The sequence below is a fragment of the Vanessa cardui genome, chromosome 22, assembly GCF_905220365.1.
Source record: "Vanessa cardui chromosome 22, ilVanCard2.1, whole genome shotgun sequence".
Taxonomy (NCBI): Eukaryota; Metazoa; Arthropoda; class Insecta; order Lepidoptera; family Nymphalidae; genus Vanessa; species Vanessa cardui.
The window spans coordinates 4,804,382-4,827,558 of record NC_061144.1 but is presented as its reverse complement, the minus strand read 5'-3'; the positions used below and the strand labels follow the sequence as shown (position 1 = coordinate 4,827,558).

The 23,177-nt window shown below is 33.4% G+C and overlaps 2 protein-coding genes across 2 annotated transcripts; both read right to left on the bottom strand.

Moving 5' to 3' along the window:
- Positions 1–4,598: 4,598 nt before the first annotated feature.
- LOC124539186 lies at positions 4,599–6,999 on the bottom strand. Its single transcript, XM_047116485.1, has one exon. The coding sequence runs from the start codon at positions 6,997–6,999 to the stop codon at positions 4,804–4,806; it is 2,196 nt and encodes a 731-aa protein (XP_046972441.1). The 3' UTR covers positions 4,599–4,803.
- An 8,700-nt stretch (positions 7,000–15,699) lies between these two features.
- On the bottom strand, positions 15,700–17,530 carry LOC124539308 (defense protein 3-like). The gene is made up of 3 exons (XM_047116665.1): positions 17,110–17,530; positions 16,700–16,897; positions 15,700–16,105 (listed from the first exon to the last, which is right to left on the bottom strand). The coding sequence occupies exons 1-3, from the start codon at positions 17,469–17,471 to the stop codon at positions 15,901–15,903; spliced, it is 765 nt and encodes a 254-aa protein (XP_046972621.1). The 5' UTR covers positions 17,472–17,530; the 3' UTR covers positions 15,700–15,900.
- Between the last annotated feature and the right edge of the window lie 5,647 nt (positions 17,531–23,177).

Genomic DNA, 23,177 nt, shown 5'->3' with positions numbered 1-23,177 from the left:
CACTACATTTAGAAACGAGTCCTCAATATTACATTATGTTTATCACTATCACTTTGAAGTTAATTCCTAACTGTCATACAACAAAACTAAAACTAAAGATTATTGATGCTTGTGCTATCAGCACTATTTACTCTCGAAAGCAAACATGTCATATGGGAAGCGTGGCCCAGTTTCCAATGTTAGTACTGCAGGGAGTGTTTGTATAAATGCTTTAAAATCGCGTAAAAGAGAGGCTTGGAAAGAAAAATATTATGAAATAAAATTCTTGTGTGTTTGTCGCAATATGCTGAGAGCTTGTGTTTTATTTTTCTGTTTGACATTAAATAGCGTCTCTAGTGAAGAACATTTGTTTATTTCAATTCATTTTATTAATTCCATTAACAAAACGAGGAAGCAACCGACTTTTATATAGTTTATATTTTAACTTTAAATATATAATATGTTTAATTTTTCGGAAGTAATCAAATAATAATTGTTAAAAAAAAGTTCCCCTTAAGGTCAACAAAAGTTTATCTCAGCATGATATATTTCGAAGCAGTGGATTATTTTGTACAATAATTTATAAAAAACTAAAAAGGCTCAAACTGAACCACCATTGCTAATATTGTAAGTGAGCCACTTTTAGGCTAAGGATCTTCCTTTAAGGAGAAGGTTAGGGATAAAGCTAATGATGAAAAATCAAAGAAATTGGACACATTGCAAATTACCTGACGATTTTTTTCTTCACGCTGTGAACAGAATTATAAATACAAAAATATATATTTAATAAATTAAATATATAAAGATTATGACTCGCTCGCCTTTATCCCTTTTGGGGGTACGTCCAGTATTAATATCCTTTTAAGATATAGTGTTTGGTTTTAGCTGCAAATATTGGAAGTTATAGTGGAATTCAAATTTGATTCAAATATAAGTATCTTATGGCATTCAGTTTAGGTATAAACTGGCCTGTATATAGTTTTTGTTTATTTTCTTGCAATGTATAACGGTAAGCGAATAGGCAAACAGATCAGATGATAGTAAGTGGTCACCCGTGTTCATTGACATTGGACATTGGACCATTCCTTACTTACACCAATGTATCAACAACATTGGGCATTGATAGATTATATTATACCCTTTTTCATTACCTCAGTCACCCTTCCAACTGAAACACAACAATACTTACTTTTACTATTCGGTGATATTATAAATGATAGCTGGGTGGTACCCACAACTAAATGTTGGTGGTAGCATCAAGTCACGTAATTTACAATTGTTATTTGTTTGTCATTTACACAATTATGAGCAAAACAAAAGACAAAGTGATTTAGTTTACACTCTTGATACATATTAGCGTTCAAAGTTCCCTCTCGCCTTTAATTCCTGTTCTTGTAGCGCCACAGAATAAAAATATCGGCGCAATTATAATATAAATTACAAACAAAATATTACTAACAGTTCATATTAACAAGGAATAAATATAATTTAAAATTTTCATAGTACATAGTTCTTTGTGTACTCTGTAACATCAATAAATGATTCAATTTAAGTCAAATATTTTTATACTATAAAATCGTAGGTAGTTGTTTAACTCTATAATATAAAGAACCTACTGAATTATTTAGTCTATGACAAAACGCACAAAGCCTTGCATCGAGCATACGTAACCTAAATCCATGCATTTTGGGGAAATGGACCCGTACCGGACATGTAACATGCTTCAATCACAGAGTACACTCCAGAGAACTGTATTTACTCTGTATATAAAGTGCGCGAATCCATTACTTCGGTTTAATATTTCATTATAACCCGAGATGTTTAATTAATTTACTCTGTGGTTATTTTATAATAGCTTTGAATTTATTTCATCTTAAACTCTTAACAGTTTATGTAAACGATATGAATCAAAAGGGTAGGTACCACCCGCTCATCAGATATTCTACCGCTAAACAACAGTATGCAGCATTGTTGCGTTCCGGTTTGAAGGGGAAGTGAGCCAGTGTAACTACAGGCACAAGGGACATAGCATCTTAGTTCCCGAGGTTGGTGGCGCATTGACGATGTAAGGAATAGTTAATATTTCTTACATCGTCATTGTCTATGGGTGATGGTGGCCACTTACCATCAGGTGGCCCATATGCTCGTCCGCCAAACTATTCCATAAAAAAAATATAACGTATAACCTTAAATGTCGACTTTTAATATGCTTTTTGAAGATTGTATGCTTTAAATATTTAGTTCGTAATATCCGTTTCATAATCTACATCGTATTTTAACTTCTGATATTACACGATCGTGTTACGATATTGATCTTATCGTAATAGTTCTACAAGACAAATGTCGAATTATATCATACTAAGGCGAAACGAATTAATTAAATATAATAATTATATACTTTAATAAAATGTGTTAGTGCCCGTTCGATAAATCTATACATATAATAAAAATGGAGTGTCTTTTTGTAATACTAAAGTAACCGTTTTTTTAAAATGCATATGCATTATACACGGTACATTTTATACAATTTTTGTCTGTTTGTACCGGCTAATAGGCTGGAACGATTTTGACGGGACTCTCACCGAAAGATATATGTAATAAGGAGTAACTACGGCTACAGCAATCACTTTATCAAATTCAAATGCGTACGAAGTTACGGGGTCATTTTGTTAATCCTATAACGACACAGATCTCGTATCGTCAGAAACAATGGAAACAAACACCTCCCGTACACTGTCGAGTCAACATAATGTATGTGCACTGCATTTGGCGAGCGCCCAAATTTACTGCCAGATACTGTACGTCCGCCATCTGTTATAGATATGCTTTCATAATGTCCGAAATCGTGACGTCGAAATAGAAACCGAATATTCGGACGGCTTGTCTTTTCTATGAGACAGCCCATTTGCCAGAATACGGTATCATAACTGTGCTTATATTATAAAATATAAATATGAGACATCACATACAGGCAACAAATAACTTTAATAATAAACATCACATACATTTCTCTGATCCCAATGTAAGTAGCTAAAGCAATTATGTTATGGAAAATCAGAAGTAACGACGGCACCACAGACACCCAGGCCCAAGACGACATAGAAAACTAATGATTATCTTCATCGATTCGGCCGAGAATCGAACCCGGGAAATCAGTGTGGCGTACCTATGAAAACCGGTGTACGCACCATTCGACCACGGAGGTCGTCGGAGGAGTTTAACGCACATATGAGACCCGCTGTTACCCGTGGCTTTGCTCGCGTGGATTAGAACTTAGAATATTACTCTATGTTTATAGCACTTTTTTCCATTTAAAAAGTAGCCTACAAGTGTTCTTTCTCGAGATCTAGATGTGTACCAAATTACGTTTCAATTAGTTCAGTAATTTCTCTGCGGGATCGTATCAAAAATGAGGCGATTCGCCAGAGAACCAAAGTCATCGACATAACCCACCGGATTAGTAAGCTGAAGTGGCTCTGGGCTGGCCATATTTGTTGCGGAACCTATAACCGTTGGGGGAAACGTGTTCTAGAGTGGAGACCGCGTCTCGGCAAACGTAGTGTAGGACGTCCTCGGGCACAGTGGAGTGACGACTTACGCAAGACGGTTGGCAGAAGCTGGATGCGAGTAGCCCAAGAACGATATCAGTGGCGTGCAATTGAAGAGGCCTATGTCCAGCAGTGGACGGAAATGGGCTGATGGATTAGTCCAGTAGTTTTGAAAGCGAGACAGACAGAGTTACTATCGCATTTATAATATTAGTATGGATGAAGTATTGGAAAATATAAATTCGTTGTAGGACTGGGCTTTCACCATTCAAACCTGAAAACAGCAATAGAGTTAACTGATTCAAGTATTCACTTGTAATAAATTTAATACAATTTAAATATATTTCCATGAATAGAAAACCGTAAACATTCAAAGGCGTCTGAAACTCAATGTGACTATAAGATTTACTTAAGGACTATTTAATCCCATCCTTGCCCCAAGAATCACGTAAGATGTCGCCGTTGGTCTTTGTCAATTTCTCGCTATAAATATGCCTTATATTTTAACACTAATACTATATAAGAAATTTTCATTTAACCTTTTTTATGGTATAGGTTCTCGGACGAGCATATGGGACCACTTGATGATAAGTGGTCACCATCACCCATAGACAACGACTTTGTAAGAAATATTAACTATTTCTTACATCGTCAATGTACCTTGAAAACTAAGATTTTATGTCCCTTGTGCCTGTAGTAGGGGAAGGTGGGGACCTCTCGTACGGTTTTCACATTTTATTTTTTAATTTTTTTATTTTTCCATGAATCAAACACATGACAGCTTAAATGTATAGTATAACTATCTGAGATTCATATAAAAAAAATACATGTGATTTAATATGATGTTTCGGCTATAATTATGATATAAACTAAATCTGGAATATGTACGAATCTGCCCCAATAACGGGGCACCTACATACAGTGTTAGGTGTACCTTCGTACGCTGTGGGGTAGTTTCGTACGTATGATTAAAACGACACTTAAAAATCAAAATTCTTTAATTAGTATTGAAATTAAACACAAACATAAATATTTAACTTCTATTAAACAAAAATAAAATACTTTTTCTGGTAGTCAACAAAAATAACATAGTCTTTTTCGTTAAACAAAACTTAAATGACTTTTCTTAAAATTAACGACAGTTAAATTACTTTCCTGTAACAATCAACATGAAATTGCTTCATTTTCCACTTAAATAATTAATCTTAAATTTAAAATCACATTTTTTAATATTTGGTGCGGATTAGCACTGCAAGAAGTTGTAGTTAGTGAAAAATTATTGAACAATATAATTAGAAAAATTTACTGAAAAAGTGAAAAGTTTTGATGTTCTAGAAGTACAAAATTTTGGAGGCTTAGGTTCAGGAAGAATCATTTCAACATCTGTTATATAAACAGTATGAATATCTTCAACATTAGGAAAAACGAATGTCCACGAATAGCCTGGCTTCTTTCTTAAATAAGATATTTTAAATTCAGTCTTACTGTAGTGACTAACAACTTTTCCTACATAGTAAATAATACTTTTCTTCTTAGGAAATTTCACTAAAACAAACGAACCGTCTTTAATATTTTCTGGTATTACATCAACTGTCAATTGGCTATTATTAATTTCAAAATTTTCATGCTCGTTTTCATCTTCATCTATGACAGAAGTTGAGCTCTCTTGAAAGCTTATATCAGATCCATCAGAATCTGATTCTTGACTTTTTGTGTTTTTAACTTTTTTGTTCTTCGTTTTTAAATTAAAGCCAACTAAACTACGTTTCATTTCTCTAGCCCTAGCCCTTCTTTCCTGTTCTAGCTTTTTCATTTCTTTCTCATTGTGTTTATCTTCAATTGCCTTTTTTTCGGGTGTGTCAGTATAAATACGTGATTTTCCTGGCCGTCGTCCTTTGTTTGTTTTATTACTTCTTACAACAGTCGGATAGGGTCGAATTGCCTCTGGTGTCAAAACAGTCTTCAAAGGAGCTACAATTTGACGGGTTGGTGAAATATTCAAAGCATCTGGTTCACTAGCATCTAAATTATTTCTTTGTAGTTCATCATCATCAGTTATCAATGGAGAGTTAATAGTTTGTTCTGTAGATTCTGGTGGAATCTCCAAGAAATCTTGTGTTCCTGAAGTAGAAGGATGGCAGATATCAGAGACAACTGGCTGCGGAGTAGGTGCAGACAAATCTTCAACGATATTTTGAGTAGAAGTTACATTTTCTATGTTGCGGGATGCATAAACCTCAGTTGGAGCAAAATCTTCATCACCAAAGGCCAATTCATTCAGAGGCCATATCCCGGGTTTATTAAACCCGCTTATTATATTTTTTGCAGTGAATGATTCGAAATACGCAATTTTCACAAGCTTTGGAATATTGTAAATGGTCAACGCTTTGCCTGGGTTCATTGTATGCCAATTGTTGAAAGCAATTTTCAACTTTGATTTAAATGCTGCAAAGACTCCAACATCGAGCGGTTGTAGGCGGTGAGATGTATGCGGTGGAAAAGATAGGTAAATTATACCATTTTCTTTGGCGTAGTTGATGGCTTCGAGAGAAACATGGCTTTCATGATTATCGCACAACAATAATATGGGGTTATCTTTTGTGCAGAGTGTATGCTTCTGGATATGTTTTAAAACAGATACAAATATAAAGCTATTTATCCACCCACTTCTATTTGCAGCGCCGAGACTTCCTTCGGGAGCCCCTTCGAGGAAATTATCTCTATAATGAACGCGTGGGAACACGAAAAGTGGAGGAATGGTATTTCCACTGGCAGATATAATGCCACCAAAAGTTACGAGCTCGCCTCTTTCAGCTGATACAATTTGCCCGACTTGTTTTTGACATTTTGGAGCCAAGACTTTCGGAGTAGCTAGAACGGTAGATACGCCTGATTCGTCGAAATTAAATATTCTGTCAGCAGTTAATGGATGTCGCTCCAACACTGTCTTCAAGTTGGTATAAAACTCGCTAACTGAAGTTTTGTTAAACGCAAAAGATCTTGCAGCGCTTGTGTTTTCGGGTTTGCGTAAGCTAATTTCCGGGTTTCTTCTGCGAAAACCATACATCCATTCTTTCCCAGCCATCTTATCATCTTCCCACTTTGCTGGATATTTTAAGCTCAAAGATTTGGCATATTCGTATGCAAGCTTTCTTGTTTGAATCGTCGTAAGTCCATAATGCATCTTACAACATTTGATTATATAATCATTTAGCAGTTTTTCTTCTTCACTAGAAAATACTTGGAAACTTGTATATTTAGAGTTAAATGTACGGTTGCTTGACCCTTCAGCATCATTTCTTTTTCTGTATGTTTTTACTCGGCTTTCTAATGTTGACAATTTCAAATTGTACTTGTTCGCGGCTTTTCTATATGACAATACCCCTTGCACAACATCCTGTATTGCTGACTGCATGGATTCCTCATCCACAACTTGTCTAGTTGCGTTTTTTGGTGTATATGTCCGCACCATGTTTCTGTAAAAAAATAACAAGGTATTAAAATACCTATATCATCTTATACTCTATGTGTATGATGATTTAGATATTTTAATTAGTAAAACACGGAACAAAGTTAATGAAAAATTAGACATTAGCAGACTAACACACTATCTACCAGTTGGCACATTCGTACGCGTTCGAATGTGCCCCATCTAGTTCTGTCCGAAAGTACCCCACTAACTAAATAACAACAAAATATTACCTCTTTTGATATTAATAGTAAAACGTCATGAATTAACTATTGAAATCGTATCTTAAGTATATTTTACAAGTTACTAATAGATTACTTTACACGGAAACTTTTTTTAGCTACGGTAACAATAGACAAAAACATTTATCAAAAAATTACTTACCGAGCGCTAAAACACGTTCGTACCTGTCGCTTCACTCTCACCGCTGCAAATGGCGCGATATTTCGTTGGCATAAGGTTGGTACCGCGACTCACGCACACATACAAAAGCATAACCGCACGTTGTTTCGTTCAAAAGTTATTTTGACTGTATGAATGTGCCCCGCGTACGAAGGGTAGGGATCTTCCCCTATGTATGTATGTTTATCTTATGTATGTTACATTATGTATGGAGTGTACTCACTTAGAAAAAAATATTTAAAACAATAAATTTATATTAAATGTTTAAATATATACAAATATGAACTAAAACTAGTTACTATATAAATCTTGACAACGTGGAATGGTGGCAAGAAAGCAGCATTTCCAATTTGAATATGTTTCATTATTTTTATGTTTTATTTGCTATAGAAACGCTTGGCCCTTGGAGTAGCGGTACAAAAAGCTTAATCAAAAGTATAACACCTCGCCTCATTGCCTCAACTGGTGACAGGAGGGCTGGTTCGTTTTTTTCCCAGAGGATCGGAATTGCGATTCAACAGGGAAAAATGCTTATATATAATAACGTGAAAGAAATAAATTGTCATTAAGGTTATTTTTACAGGTAATTGTAGGAGCTTGTAGTGACGGTTGTCTAACATGATCTCTCTAATTCCATTCAATTCTACGAAATACATTGGCATTCCTCGAAATTTCACCTTTTAGCAACATCGAAATATCATAAATTTTGAGGGACACTTCTTATACACAAAAACACTTTGTTTACGCTTACACTACATTATGCAAATATAATTTGATACGATGTTCTTTTGTTTATTTTTTGAAAGCTTTTTGGGTTATTATTATTTGAACTCTTCTGAGTTAGCTGTGCCCTTCCTTTGTAATAAGTAATAATCAAAAGGAAAATTTGATTCAATGTCATATTCAATGTAACTTGGGTTTTGTGTAAGCTCGTCTGAGTAGGTACCACTTACTCAGCATAATATTATGTATCGCTAAATAGAAATACTCATTATTGTTTTGTTTTGATTTAAAACGTAACATAAGATAATGTAACTAGATTTCCTAAGGCTAGTGGCAATGTAGGGCTTGGTTGATATTAACTGCGTACGAATGAATAATAACGCTTAAGGCGAATAGGAGACAACATAACATACATTACTCTAATCCCAATGTAAGTAGCTAAAGCACTTGTGCTATGGAATAACAGAAGTAACGACGGTACTACAAACACCCAGACCCAAGACAACATAGAAACTAAAGATAATCTACATCGACTCAGCCGGTAATCCGGGAATCGAACCCAGGACCTCTGGAGTTGCGTACCCATGAAAACCGGTGTACACACCACTCGACCACGGAGGTCGTCAAATGTGAAAGTACTCTGTTTGTCTGTCTGTTGCTCTTTCACGAACTAACCAATGAAAGGAATTTGATGAAATTTGATGAGAAAATGAACTTGAACTTCAAGGATAGGCTTATATTCTTTTTTCATTCTAACACTTGACAACTAACACCTTAAAACGTGAGAAACATATTGTAAAAGAAATCTCATTTAAAATTAGTTGATATGTATTATATTAGATAGATTCGCAATATTTGCCAACACGAGATTGATTTATATCATTAGCATAAATGATTCATCGACACAAACAATCCGATTCGTGATCAAACATTGATTAATTTAAATGCATCGATTTTGTTCCATTGAATTCACGTATTGAATCACGAGTCGCCACTTCTGTAAATTCATGCACTCCTGGTACTTACAGGCTTGTTGTTTTAAATTATAATTTAAAGAAATTAGCAATGATTGCGGGTTCAAACCCAAGCAAGCACCATATTCATGTGCTAAATATGTAAATATGTAGTAAATATCTTAATATATCACACAAGTCGACACGGTTTTTGAGTCTGAGTTCTGAGGTGCTGATTTTGTTTAATTATGTCAAACCAAACAAGGAAAAAATAATTTTATCTAATAAAGTTTGCTTTTGTGGCAACTAGAACGAATTTTAAAATTGTTCGAAATTCGAAATTTTTTAATTCAGTTAAATTAAGAATTAAGAAAAAGAACTTTAATTTATTTTTTAATAATATTTATTTACAAGGAAAAATAAAGGTAAATCTCTAAAAACATAAAAAAACAGAAACTATTTAAAAAAAAAAATTTTTGGTTTTTTTTTCAATGTAAGTAGGAACTTTCTCGTATTGAGCTCCATGCGTAGTCACCAATCCTTCTTGAGCAAATTTCACTGTTTAAGCCGGGAAACAACTATTTCTGCTTTAATTTTAGGTACAGTTCAGAAGATTCAGAAGATGATTTATCATTAATTTTATCATTTAGCGGCAGCTGTTCCTTTGGTTTTAGACGAAAAGGCACAGGAAAATGTTCTCTGTGGGGTACTGGAGCGGTTGTTGATGGTAGTTCTGGGTACTGAATTTTCTTGGCATTTTTGCCAGCCCGACGCTTGCGTTGATCAACTACACACAACTAGCAATCATTTATGTGATTAGTGGGCTCTCTCCATATTCTTGGTTCTGCGAACTTCATAGATTTTTTATCTCCTCAATACCAACCTGGAAAAAATATCACACACATATATAAATATATATGTTGATACACACGTTGTTCATTACATATCGTAATTTTTTTGCAATTAGTATACTTGAAAGTTATTATTAACTCTCTAATGTGTTTTGCAGTTACCACACGGGAGTTTAGGTGACCATATTTTATCTTGACTTCGAATAGGTAGATAAAAATAAGCTTTATAAGCTTCACAAAGTCTTATATTTGACGAAAAACTAATTTTTTTAAACCTTACTTTAATGAATTCGCCACAAATATAACAAAAATAACGTATGTTATTTTCACACTTTTTGGAAGCCATTTTGGACTTCGCGCAACACGAATGACGTCATTTCTCGGTAATGCTCATGCACATACTGTTGAGACTACCCGCCGCTCCCCATTTCATACGCGTAAACCCCTTCTAACCCCGTTACTGGTGTGTTAAATTCGTTGTTCCTTAAGAATTCTGTCAAAATCTTAAAATATTTATTTTTCATTGTAAAATGTACAAAAGCAAACTTTATTTGTTATAAATTGTGCCTGTGATTACTTTTACTTGTAGAAAATCAGAAAATATCAATTTAATAACAAACCCAAAAAAAAAAATGTTTTTGTTGACTTGTGTCATCTCGTGCTCAGCGGTGAAAAAAAAAAACATCGTGAGGAAACCGGCATGTGTCTAATTTAAAAGAAATTCTGTCACATGTGTATTCCAACCACTCGCGTTGGAACAGCGTGGTGACATATGTTCCAGACCTTCTCCTCAAAGGGAGACTTTAGCCCGACGGTGGGAAATTTACAGGATGTTATTGTTTGTTGCTGTTGTTGTCTTGTTTGACTTATAAAAAAAAATGTTACTTAGTTTTTAATAATAATTTCTCTTTCTGACATCATTCATTTGATATTCGAAAGATAGAGACAGAACTATGTAACTAAGCGCCTACTAAACTAATCACACTGTTATAATAAGCCATTATATTGTTTCAAATAAATAATCAAATTATAGTATATTGCATTTCAAATGTACGAAGTCTTGGCCTACTTAATTCCCATATACAGAGGTGACCACGTTTTGTTAATGTTCAACTACCATTTTCTTCGTATAAGGGGAATTCCTCTATCAAATTAAAACAGATAAATATTATCACAATTTAATTATACATGAAATCAAATTTACGAATAAAAAAAATATATATTTTAGTCTTCATATAACTAAATATTTTTCCTGTTACTCAAAATATAACTTGTGATCAGACTGAGATCTTGGAACGTTGATTTTTTATTTATTTTGGCCATTGATATGGTTATATTCAACATTTTAATGTACTAACTTATGATCGGTATGTATTGAAATACTATAAACCTTTACTCCGATTTAAAATAAGCTCGACCAAGTTTCGATCTTATCGCATGAACGATGTTTGAACCCATATAATCTATACTAAGGAAAAACTTTACACATTTTTACGAAAGTTACGCAGATTATAAAAGCAGTATTGTGAAGATTAGAATAAGGTTCTATATAAAATCTTGAATGAAAATACAAAAAATATTTTTTGTTCATTCTTTGGGTTAATGACCTTCGCATATACAGAAGTACGCACAAAGTTTTTGGAATTGAACGAAATCTTAAATAATAATTACAGGATACATTTTTATTTAATATAATAAAGTTTCCTAATTCCGCTCGCGTCCTTTCGGCTTTACCTAACTTCAAAAACCCAGTAAACGTTTAAAACATAAAAAAACATACCAGTATATCTTTGTATGTTATTTCAAACAAGCAATTTGAATTTTAGATACTCATTATGAAGAGAAAACACTTTATAACGCACGACATAGCCTAATGAAAGCCTTTATCATAAACGTTCGCCATTAGAGCTTATTTCACAGGCAAAATATTAAAACTGAATAACTCTCATAAAGTAGACTTTGGTTAAGGGACGTTTTCATTGAAACGATTTATGATAATTCAAACTTTTTTTTTATTTATTTAAAATACTTTATTGCACTACACATTACACGACAGTTAATGGTAATAAAGAAACAAAAAAAAAAACAACAAATGGTGCGCAAAGGTGGTCTTATCTCTTATAGCGATTTCTCACAGACAACCTTTGGTGATAGGAGCTTAAGACGAGAACAGGTAAGTGCAGATAGAAAGAGGAGATAATAACTACAATTTAAGTATACTAATATCATAATATAATAATAAACTACACACAATTACATCCAAATAATATTTTATATAACGAATCTATTTATATGAAAAAGACTTTGTTGTTATTTAATTATTTAAAGACCCTTATATCCATACATAGGGGTGTTATAAAACATTGTTTAACGTAAATCTATATCTATATTAATATTATAATGTGAAAGCAACTCTGTCTGTCTATGTGTGTGTCGCTCTTTCACGACCAAACCGGTGAAGCGAATTCGATGAAATTTGGTACAAAATTGACTATTGACAACCAACACCCAAAAACGCGAGCTAAGCCGATCAAAAGTGCTATATGTGTGCCAAAAATAGTTGGCTTTTTTAATTTAATAATTGGCTGAGAAAATTGTCTATAAAGTATACATAAAACTAATAAAATTAAACGTGTTTCGAATAAGAACTTAAGATACAATAACTTCGCTTCGCAATTATACTTTAAATGAAAACTATTGACGTGAAATAATTGACTTCATATTATTTTACACAGTCTTCTTATACAACGATTTAAAAGCGTTTATAAGAGCTCACTTGTATAAAGCATTCTATAACTTTTGTTAAGGTAACATAGTATTGCATTTAGTAAAAAAGTAATGTAAAGTAACAGCCTGTAAATTTCTCACTACCGAGATAAGGCCTCCTTTTCTATTAAGAGAGAGAGGGTTTGGAACATATTCCAACACACTGTTCCAATGCGGGTGCACATGTGGCAGAATTTCGATGAAATTAAACACATGCACATTTCCTCACGATGTTTTCCTTCACCGCCGGGCACGAGATGAATTATAAACACAAATTAAGCACATATATACAGTGGTGCTTGCTTGGGTTTGAACCGCAATCATCGGTTAAGATGCACGCGTTCTAACTACTGTGCCATCTCAGCTCAGGTAGTGCAGGTTGTACGTGAAATGAACTACAAAAGTATCGCAACAGTGGAAATCCCCGTTAAGCAATTTCAATTTCCCGGCGCACGACGGCCTCTTCGGATACATTAAGCACTTAACTATCACTGTCTGCTTACTCTTGGCCCGTTTTATAAAATAAAATCCGTTGAGATTTCGCTGTATATCTTGTTTTTTTTTTCGAGTTGTTTAATCAGTCTAAGTACATTTAATCGTATTCAATATATTAAAATGATATGAAGGCTCAGTGGCTTAACCATGACGCTAAAGCTAAGATTGTGAGTTCGATCATGGAGCATCACAGAATATTCATTTACTTAATTTGTGTCTTTAATTCGTTTTGAAATCCATGTGATGAGTCTCATGAAAATATACTAAAGTGTATCCATTAAATCGCATTGGAAATTCATTTTGGAGTAGCCTCCTTCTCAACTAAGGAGAGGAGCCCTTTAGCGTTCTTCCTTTATTTTTTTAATTATTTTGACAACTATAAAGTTACCAAAGAAAAAAAAAACTAACGTCTCAAATCCTTAATAAATATTGGATGAGTGAAATAGATAATGCCTGAAGTATAGGAACGTAAGTGATAGAAAGAAATGCAAACATATTATTTTAGAATTATTTTTTCTAAAGAAGTGGCCTTAATATTAAACACTTTCTTACTTAGTGAGAGAGTTTTAATAAAACACGTATATCCCTCTTTCTCACTCTGAATAAAAACATCAATGATTGATTTCATATTCAGAGCAACAGCGTGGACAACAATGTGCAGATACAAATTAAAAAAAAAGTCTATCAATTTCTAAACGGAAATTATGATCTGATGTTGATATGATCGCCAGAAATCCGACAGCATAAAGCAATTGGTCACGTGCGTGCCTGCTCGCATTCCGAAAGATCTCAAACATCGTAAGCACTTGGTTCGTGACCTTGGGTTTTTATCCCAAGGTCACGTTCGACGCAAACCGTGCTCTAACTGACCAATATCTTTTATAATGTTGGTAGTTAGTGACGTCATTACAAAACAGTTATGGGTTCAACAACACCGCGATTGCAATCGGTTACGGTAATATTACCATTTTTTACTATTCGTAATTGACTCACATTCAAGAAATCCTAATATACCAATACAGATTATATTTACAAGGAATAAAAGTCATTCTCTCTCTCTGAGCTGATTTTGTTGATGTATCAAACTGCATCATTAAAATTATTTACTTGGCGAGAAGTCGAAAATCTATCAAATTAGAAAAAAATGTCTGTATAATAATATGAGCAAAATTGTTAAAAAAAAAATGATAAAAATAAGTTACTAAACATCCTTTTGTAAGGAAGGATCTGTCTGTATAGTAGGCTTGGACGTTATTCCATTACGTTGCTCCTTCCATTATGCGCTCCTGCATAAAGCGGTTTGTAAACATACGCGCAGAAAAATTACATACACAACATTTTTTCATGATGTCGATGGACGAACAAATAGGCTACCTGATATATATTAACTATTTCTTATATCGCCAATGCACCAACAATTTAAGGGAATTAGGATGTTGTTTGTGCTTGTACTCTGGCTCACTCACATCCGAAAACCGAAATCATTTTGATGTCAATTCCTGACATTTCATGATCGTGATTTCGGTGACATTTGTAATTGTTTTAATATTTCTACACAATATATCGTCAGTGCAGTGCTACTTGAGATTTGTAAAGAATGTTTATATGAAATATTAATATTATAAATGTGAAAGTAACTTTGTTTGTCTGTCTTTCACGACCAAACCTCTGAACTGAGTTGATGAAATTTAGTATGAAGCAAATTTGAGCTCCAAGAAAGGACATAGGCTCTTTTTACCTAACACATGACAACCAACGCTTCAAAACACATGCGAAGCCGCGGGTGACTAGTATGAAATAAAATAAAGTAAATACATAGCTTTAACACAAAAACAGTGCTTCGTTAAAATAAAATTGTCATCAAACTCTTCGTCACCCATTAAACTTGAAGCCCTACGGCGCGATCATTATCTTTAAGTTGCCACAAAAATGAACGACACTAAAATGTTTACGTTTTATAGAAAGAAAAAAAAAGTCTTACAACATTTACGAATAGAATATTGATTTTTATAACAACTCACATACAAGAAAATTTAAATGAAAAAAAAAATTTACTTACGTCCTAACTAAGAATATGAGTTAATTCTTATAATAATTGTCCCACTGCTGGGCTAATGAATCTCCCTTTGAGGATTAGATTTGGAGCATATTCTCACGCTTTTCCAATGCAACCCGCATTGGTGGATTTACATGTTAATCTAACTGTGCATCTCGGCTAGTTTATTTTTACACTAATTTATATCATGTTATTACTGTTTGAATAGATTTTAATATTATCAAAACAAATCATAATTAAAAATTAATCACAACGCGCTTAACTTAAAAAAGGCTAAAATGAAAATAATTTAAAAAGTTAATTTACGATTTACCCGATTTGTATTTCTACCCTCGTGTATAACATTACATTATTTAAGCAAGATTCGTTTTATTGTTGTTACTGAAATTTATTGGCGTTAAATTTACGTTAATTACTGTAATAAAAAGGTATCGTAAACATAAGTAAAACCAAATAATACAATCCAATCTTTGTTTAATTAGTCACATAATACTTAATTTACGACTTAATCTATAATGGCAAGATTTTAAAATTATTTCAGTTTACAGAACATTTCATGACAAGATCTTATTATCAACATATCTTTAGTAATACACAATAATTTCAGATCAATTTCTTTGGTAATTTCATAATAATTTAAAGTTTAACAATGGAAGAGTTAAAAATATTTAGAGAAGGTCAATCCAAAGGCCGGTTGCCATGATCGGTTGGGGATGTATGGTGATATAGACTTAGTAGCACCGGCGTTGAAGTCCAAAGTGGAGGTGGGGTTTCTGAATAAGTTGACGTTCGCCATTGCTGAATAGTCAGTGCGTTTCAGGAGATCGGTGTGTGCTGCACTAAGGGATGCACCAAGCTTATTGCTGTAATAAAAAAATATCGTTAATTTTGTTTATCAATATTATAGGCAATAGGCTATTTGACTGGTTTTTAAAATCCATTTTATATTATTTAATAGAGGTCAAGGAACCCAGTAAAAGTAGTCGTAACTGGTACATATTTGCCGAAAAATATCATATTAAAAATTCCATATTAAAATAGTGCGTGAAAACGCTACTTGGACAATATGGCGCTGCAATGGAATCAGTGACGTCACTTGCCTGTAGTTTATTATGAGTTATATATGCCAGGCAAGCAAGCTTAACAAGCAAGTGACTTCATAATAAGCCCGGCCAATCAAGAGCGTTTTGTGTCACATGACAAACGTTTAAAAAAATGAATTTTTATTAATGGATTTTTGAATAAATCAAGTATTATTTTCAACTTTCGTTAATAAATAACCATATTTAACTCATAATATATACTGAATACAATAATTGACACTTTATTTTTCACATTGTCAAATAGCCTTGTCAGATTTTTTTTTAATTAATCAATTATAATTACTTCTGTTTAATATTGTATTCAAGTAACTTTCTCTCTTATTACGTTTATGTCAAATAAATCATTAAACTTACTTGAAGGTGTAATCAACACCGGCGCCAACTGTATTGAAGTTTGGTATAACAGGATTCTTCGGGAAGTTTCTTGTGGCGAATGCGTTAGCGTTTAAGTCGTTGTGGTCGTTATGTAAGAGATTCACCTTCCCTGCTGCCGTGAGCTGGTTTCCGAAGTCAGGAATATGCTTGCCAGTAAGACTCAGGCCATGTCCGTTACTAAAAAAAAGGAATAAAAATAAAAGCTCTTTGGTCAACCCAAACCAAAATACAAAAAAGAGAACTCTCAGTTTCCAGACCCTGACTGAAAACTTCTTGACGTAGAAACCCAATAACTTATACTGGTGGGATTATTATAGTGCACGAATCTTGACACAAACATTTTGAAATTGAGGTAGTCAATAAAACTATACATTAAAAATTCAACTTACACATTATCTAAAGCAACACCACCAGATGCAGCACCAAAGCTGCCACCAGACTTGACAGCGTCTAGACCACCGATAGCGCTCAAAACATTTTTATCATTACCAGCCAGAGGTAACTTTGCCATTATATTGGCAGTACCATCAGGATTGGTGTTCATAACACCATGTGCCTGACGACGTATTCTCGAATTAACGTACACTGGTCGTACTGATTCAAACTCATGTTCCGAGTATAAATCTTCTACATCGTCTCTGAATAAATCCGTGTTGTCCTCAACGTAGCTTGCTGGTCTATTCGGCAATGATAAATGCCGGCAGCTGACTCCGACGAGAAGAACGGTCAGTAGAAAGATTTTCGCAAACATCTTGCTTATTGTGTAATGTTGCTACGAACGTTACAGCGCTTGAAGTTAGAATGATAATACCGGTATCAAATACACGTTTTATATTAAAAGGAATGCATGCAGAAAATCCCCGGGACAAAGAATATATAGCTACTAGATATGCGAAGAGTATGACGAATGGATGTTTATCTTTTTGTTTTCCATATATATTAATAACAATTGTAGCCTCTTTTATCCTTTCAGATACTATATGAATTGAACAATAGCGTTATAATAATTTGAGACCACTTTGTTTGTTTTCTTATTATTTACATAGTTGTTATGTGTTACATTTATATTAATTTCTATTGTAAAATATGAAATAATACAATTTTTGTTATTTTTTTTTTATTTATAAAAGAATATGCTTTTTTTATTATTTTGTTTTTAATTGATGACTACCTGGTGCTTGAGACTTCAAATAACTATTTATTATAAATATAATGAAGAATAATTTATATTATCTCCTCATTTTTTTAACAGGACTACATATCGCAATATATTCAATGGAGTAATTATTACATAATGCAAAACAAACTCGCTTACCGCTGTCTGTCCCTATAAACAACAACAACAAAAACAGCCTGTAAATTCCCAACAACAACAACAACAACCTGTAAATTCCCACTGCTGGGCTAAAGGCCTCCTTTCCCTTTGAGGAGAAGGTTTGGAACATATTCTACCACGCTGTTCCAATGCGGGTTGGTGGAATGCACATGTGGCAGAATTTCTAAGAAATTTATCACATGCAGGTTTCCTCACGATGTTTTCCTTCACCGCTGAGCACGAGATGAATTATGAAGACAAATTAAGCACATGAAACAGCGGTGCTTGCCTGGGATTGAACCCGCAATCATCCGTTAAGATGCACGTGATTTAACCACTGGGCCATCTCGACTCTTCCCTATGTACGCTTAAAATTACGCACCGAATTTTGATCCGGTTTTTTTTAAATATATAGTGATTCCAGAGGAAGGTTTTTGTATATATAATACATGAACAATATAGTAAAGAAAGAAGAGAAAATCTATAGTATGTTTAGTATCAGCATTGCACCCGTGTAAAGCCGGGGCGAGTCGTTAGTATAATTAATATTGAAATGACCGTAGACTTCGTTGGCTTTTACTATTAAAGGTGGATATTATTTAGTTTTTGTTAAATGTCTCTTCCAGCAAATGTGAGGTCTCTTATTCTCGGGTAAGAAGACTTCCCCGATCGCTAACGATATCACATTTGACCCTCTGAGTTCATTGATAGCGAGTGAATTCCTTTTATCGAAATGATTCAGTTTGTTTACATGTGCATGCGCTAATGTAATACAATTAGCGTTGACCTTGATTGGGAATGACATAACTAATTAATTAACCGTGAACATATAGTATTTTACTGCTTAAAATATAATTTGTTAATGTTGTTAATGTTAAGGTTTTTTTTCTTTAATTTAGATCTTGTGTCTATATATTGTTGACCAATAAAGTAAAAATATCAAAAGTATGTATTTTTTATTTATTAAAAAAAATTAATTTATTTCTAGAAAGATGAATTTTATACTAATAATATACATGCCAAAGAAACGTTGTCTGTTACACTATCACTGTCAAACCACAAAATGTGACAAATTGTTATTAGGTGATAGGGCTTTGTGCAAGTCCGTCTGGGTACTTACCACCCAGTCATCAGATATTCTACCGCGAAACAGCAGTTTTTAGTAATGTTGTTTGTTATGTTTCGGTTTTAAAGGTGAGGAGACTCGGGACATATTATCTTAGTGGTGATATGAGGAATGGTTAATATTTCTTACAGTGGCATTGTCTATGGGTGGTAGTGAACATTTACGACCAGATGGCCCATTTGCTCGTCCGCCAACTCTACCATCAAAAAAGAGTTTAATTCTATAAAGTTAAACATCTTTCAATATATGATATTGATTTGACTTATCATCATCTATAAGGTAGGTAAGTATCCCTTATAGAAAGCAAGAGCTGTACTGTAAAGAGGAACTGAGACCTTAAAACGATCGATACATTTGTGCTGTATGTCGATTGCTCTACAGCAATCGACATACAGCACAATCATACGATTGCGGGCCTAAATACATGCAAGCACTAAGTTTTCATGTGCTTAATGTGTTTAGAAGCCGTTTCGGGCTTAGCAGTGATGGAAAAGATTGTAAGGTTACCTGCATGTGTCTAATAGGCTATTTGACAATGCGAAAAATAAATTGTGAATTATTGTTATCAGTGTATATTATGAGTTCAAAAATGGCCATTTACTAACGAAAGTTGAAAATAATACTTAATTTATTCAAAAATCCATAATTAAAAATGCATTTTATCAAACGTTTGTCACGTGACACAAAACGCTAATAATTGGCCGGGCTGATGATGAAGTCACTTTCTTGATAACCTTGCTTTTTTACTATATGTACCACAGATTAAAATACAAGAAAGTCACGTCACCGACCCCATTGCAGCGCCATATTGTCCCAGTAGCGTTTTAGCGCGCTATTTAAATATGGAATTTTTAGTATGATATTTTTCGGCAAATATGTACTAGAAATAAAAAAATCAACTTTTCTTAACTTCTAATAAATAATATAAAATGGATTTTAAACCACTCAAATAGCCTATTCTAATGAAATTCTGCCACACGTATATTGACACACCTTTCTTCCTCTTTTTAAGGAGAGGGGGCATAGGTCCAACAGTGAGATACAGGTTGACATTACCTTTACCTTTTTTTATCGAAGTCATAAATGTAAATCGTTCTCATATAAATAACAAACGCTTCGAATTTAGTAGTTATTCATTTATTAATAAACTGAAATAATAATTTGTATAACAAATTAATAGAAGTACATATTCGACATGTATAACAAAAATCATTCATCATTTTTTGGATTATATGATATTTTTGTATTTTTATGTTATAGCGTGGCGGACGAGCATATTGGCCACCTGATGGTAAGTGGTCACCATCACCCATAGACAATGACGCTGTAAGAAATATTAACTATTCTTTACATTGTCAATGTGCCACCAACCTTGGAAACTAAGATTTTATGTCCCTTGTGCACTGGTAACTACAGAATTACACTGGCTCACTCACCCTTCAAACCGGAACATAACAATACTGAGTACTGTTATATGGCGGAAGAATAACTGATGAGTGGGTGGTATCTACCCAGAAGGGCAAGCACAAAGCCCTACCACCAAGTGATAGTGCATCTACAGTTATAATTGCTATACTCATTATACTTGTGTGGACCTAAAGTTAAACAGTCCGAGATGTTCACTAAGTTACCAAGCAGTTAGTTTAACGATAAAATTAATCGACTGTTTACGTAATTGCTACATCGCAATATATGTATTTGTCTGGTATTAACTTAAGTTGTCAGCTTGAACAATATTATAATAAATCTTAAACAATTAATAGCACAATATAACATTTACTGATAGGGATCATTATTATATAATCGTTGTTGCCCGCGTCTTCATTCGCATTTTAGGGGTTAGTGGGCAGGTGTAATTATAATAAATAATCTATAAAAAATTACACCATCTCCAAAATTAGTAATGACATAAAAAATATGCCCTAAGTTGAAGTGTAACTAAGATTAAAAAAGGTCATATTAATACTTTTACTTTTTGAGAAATTCGTCGACAAACATATATACGAATATTATAATAACGGAATTAAGTACGTACTTGGAAACCTAAATGGATCATTATAATAAAATATAATTCAATTCTAACAATGTTACATATATGTATGTCAAACTAATAACCTCCCTTTTTAGAGGTCGGATATATAAGTAGCCTATATCCTTCTATATGTTATATCTTGCTTTAAACGAAATTTCATCAAATGCCTTTAATTGTTGGGTCGTGAACGCATAAAAGAACAAAAGAAAAATCGATTTATTTCTATATTTACAATATTAATATCGATAGTTACTGAATTGATCAATATACATCACGAGATAAAAGCTATAAATAAGTTTGCGATGTCGCTAACTATAACAGGGTTTTTGAGAAATTTCAAAGTGAAGGGATTAAGAGCAACTTTGTTTGTGAATATACCCATATGAAGTCAATAGGAATACCTTGTTATGTTTATGAGTTGATACGACTCAAATGGTAGATCGCGTGAAACTCTATTGAAGATCGCTCGGAGTTAGAGGAGGCGTCGATTCTATAATCAAATTCTCTAATATAAGATAAAAATTGAACAACATCACAAACATTACTCTGATAAAAATGTAAGTAGCGAAAGCATTTATGTTATGGAAAATCAGAAATAAAGACGGTACCACAAACACCCAGAACCGAGACAATATAGAAAAATAATAAACTTTTTCTACATCGACTCGGGTGGAATCGAACCCGGGACCTCGGAGCGGCGAACCCACAAAAACCGGTGTACACACAACTTTACAACAGAGGTATTACATATTATGATTGTGATGGAATTTGCCCAGCTGTGGTATATTTTATACTGTAAGTGCCATAATTAATTAAACATCAAGTACGATTGGTCAGTAGAACATTTTGAAATACGAAACTTTACATACACGTCCATAAAGACATCAAAACTTACTTGGCTTGCCGAATTACATTCGAAATTTGAACAAATTAACAACAAATTGTATATTCACAACAATGTTACGTCTGCAACGAGACTCGTTACAATTCCATTAATCCCTTAAACACATTATGTAACACTCGAAAAGTTAAGACATTAAGGGCATTCCATTTGAATCTATACTAGTATAATAAATGTGGAAGTAACTGTGTCTGTCTGTTGCTCTTTCACTACCAAACCAATTAACTAATTTTGATGAAATTTAGTATGAAGCAAATTTGAAATGCAAGGAAGGACCAAGGCTACTTACTTGCCTAACACATGACAAACAACCCCAGTTCAGTACTTGGTTAGTGATCACCAGTGACATTGGCGCTTTTAGATATGTTTAGCAATCCTTATACGAACAATGCACCACCAACTTTTGAATCTTTGAATTTGCCGTTGTGCCTGTAGTTACACTCTCACCCTTCAAATGAAGACACAGTGACATTGAGTATTGATCTTTGGTGGTAGAACATCTCAACTGGGCCTTGGAAGTGCTTGCATAAGTACCATATAAATGTGTTTTTTATTCCTATGACCTAGTAAAAAAAAATATTATAGTTGAAATAGGCAATTTTTTATTTAATTTGAATCTAAGTTTATCTAATACATATGAGTAAACATCTGTTCAAACGATTTAAATTGTTTCCAATTTAGTAGCTGTTGTTTAAATGAACTACAAACAAGTATTATACATGCAATGTTATTATAAAAGCCATGACCATGACATTAACTTCGTTCATTTGAATAGAGCAATTTCAGATGTAGCTTCTCTGGACACTTTTTTACATTTTCTTCAAAATGTTTTACTCAATTGCCTTATTGCGTTTGTTCTACATATGCATGTAGATAGGTATACATTTTCGGTCGAAAAAATGGGCATAAGATAAAATGAAAATCTTATCATAGATTTTCGATTATTAAAATTAAAATTCTAAAGATTTAATAATTTTAGTTGCGATATAAAATTATTTTTAAAAAAGGGCAAGATCGACGTTAATAGTCTTATCACGTCTTTAAGATAATATCCATCTTGTATATTTCTAGACAAGCTTGACA

Coding starts and splice junctions, on each gene's coding strand:
- LOC124539308 (XM_047116665.1), bottom strand. CDS start 17,471: ATGTTTGCGAAAATCTTTCTACTGACCGTTCTTCTCGTCGGAGTCAGC. Junction 16,898..17,109: donor GGTGTTGCTTTAGATAATGT/GTAAGTTGAATT, acceptor CCTTTTTTTTAG/TAACGGACATGGCCTGAGTC. Junction 16,106..16,699: donor GGTGTTGATTACACCTTCAA/GTAAGTTTAATG, acceptor TTTTTATTACAG/CAATAAGCTTGGTGCATCCC.
- LOC124539186 (XM_047116485.1), bottom strand. CDS start 6,999: ATGGTGCGGACATATACACCAAAAAACGCAACTAGACAAGTTGTGGAT.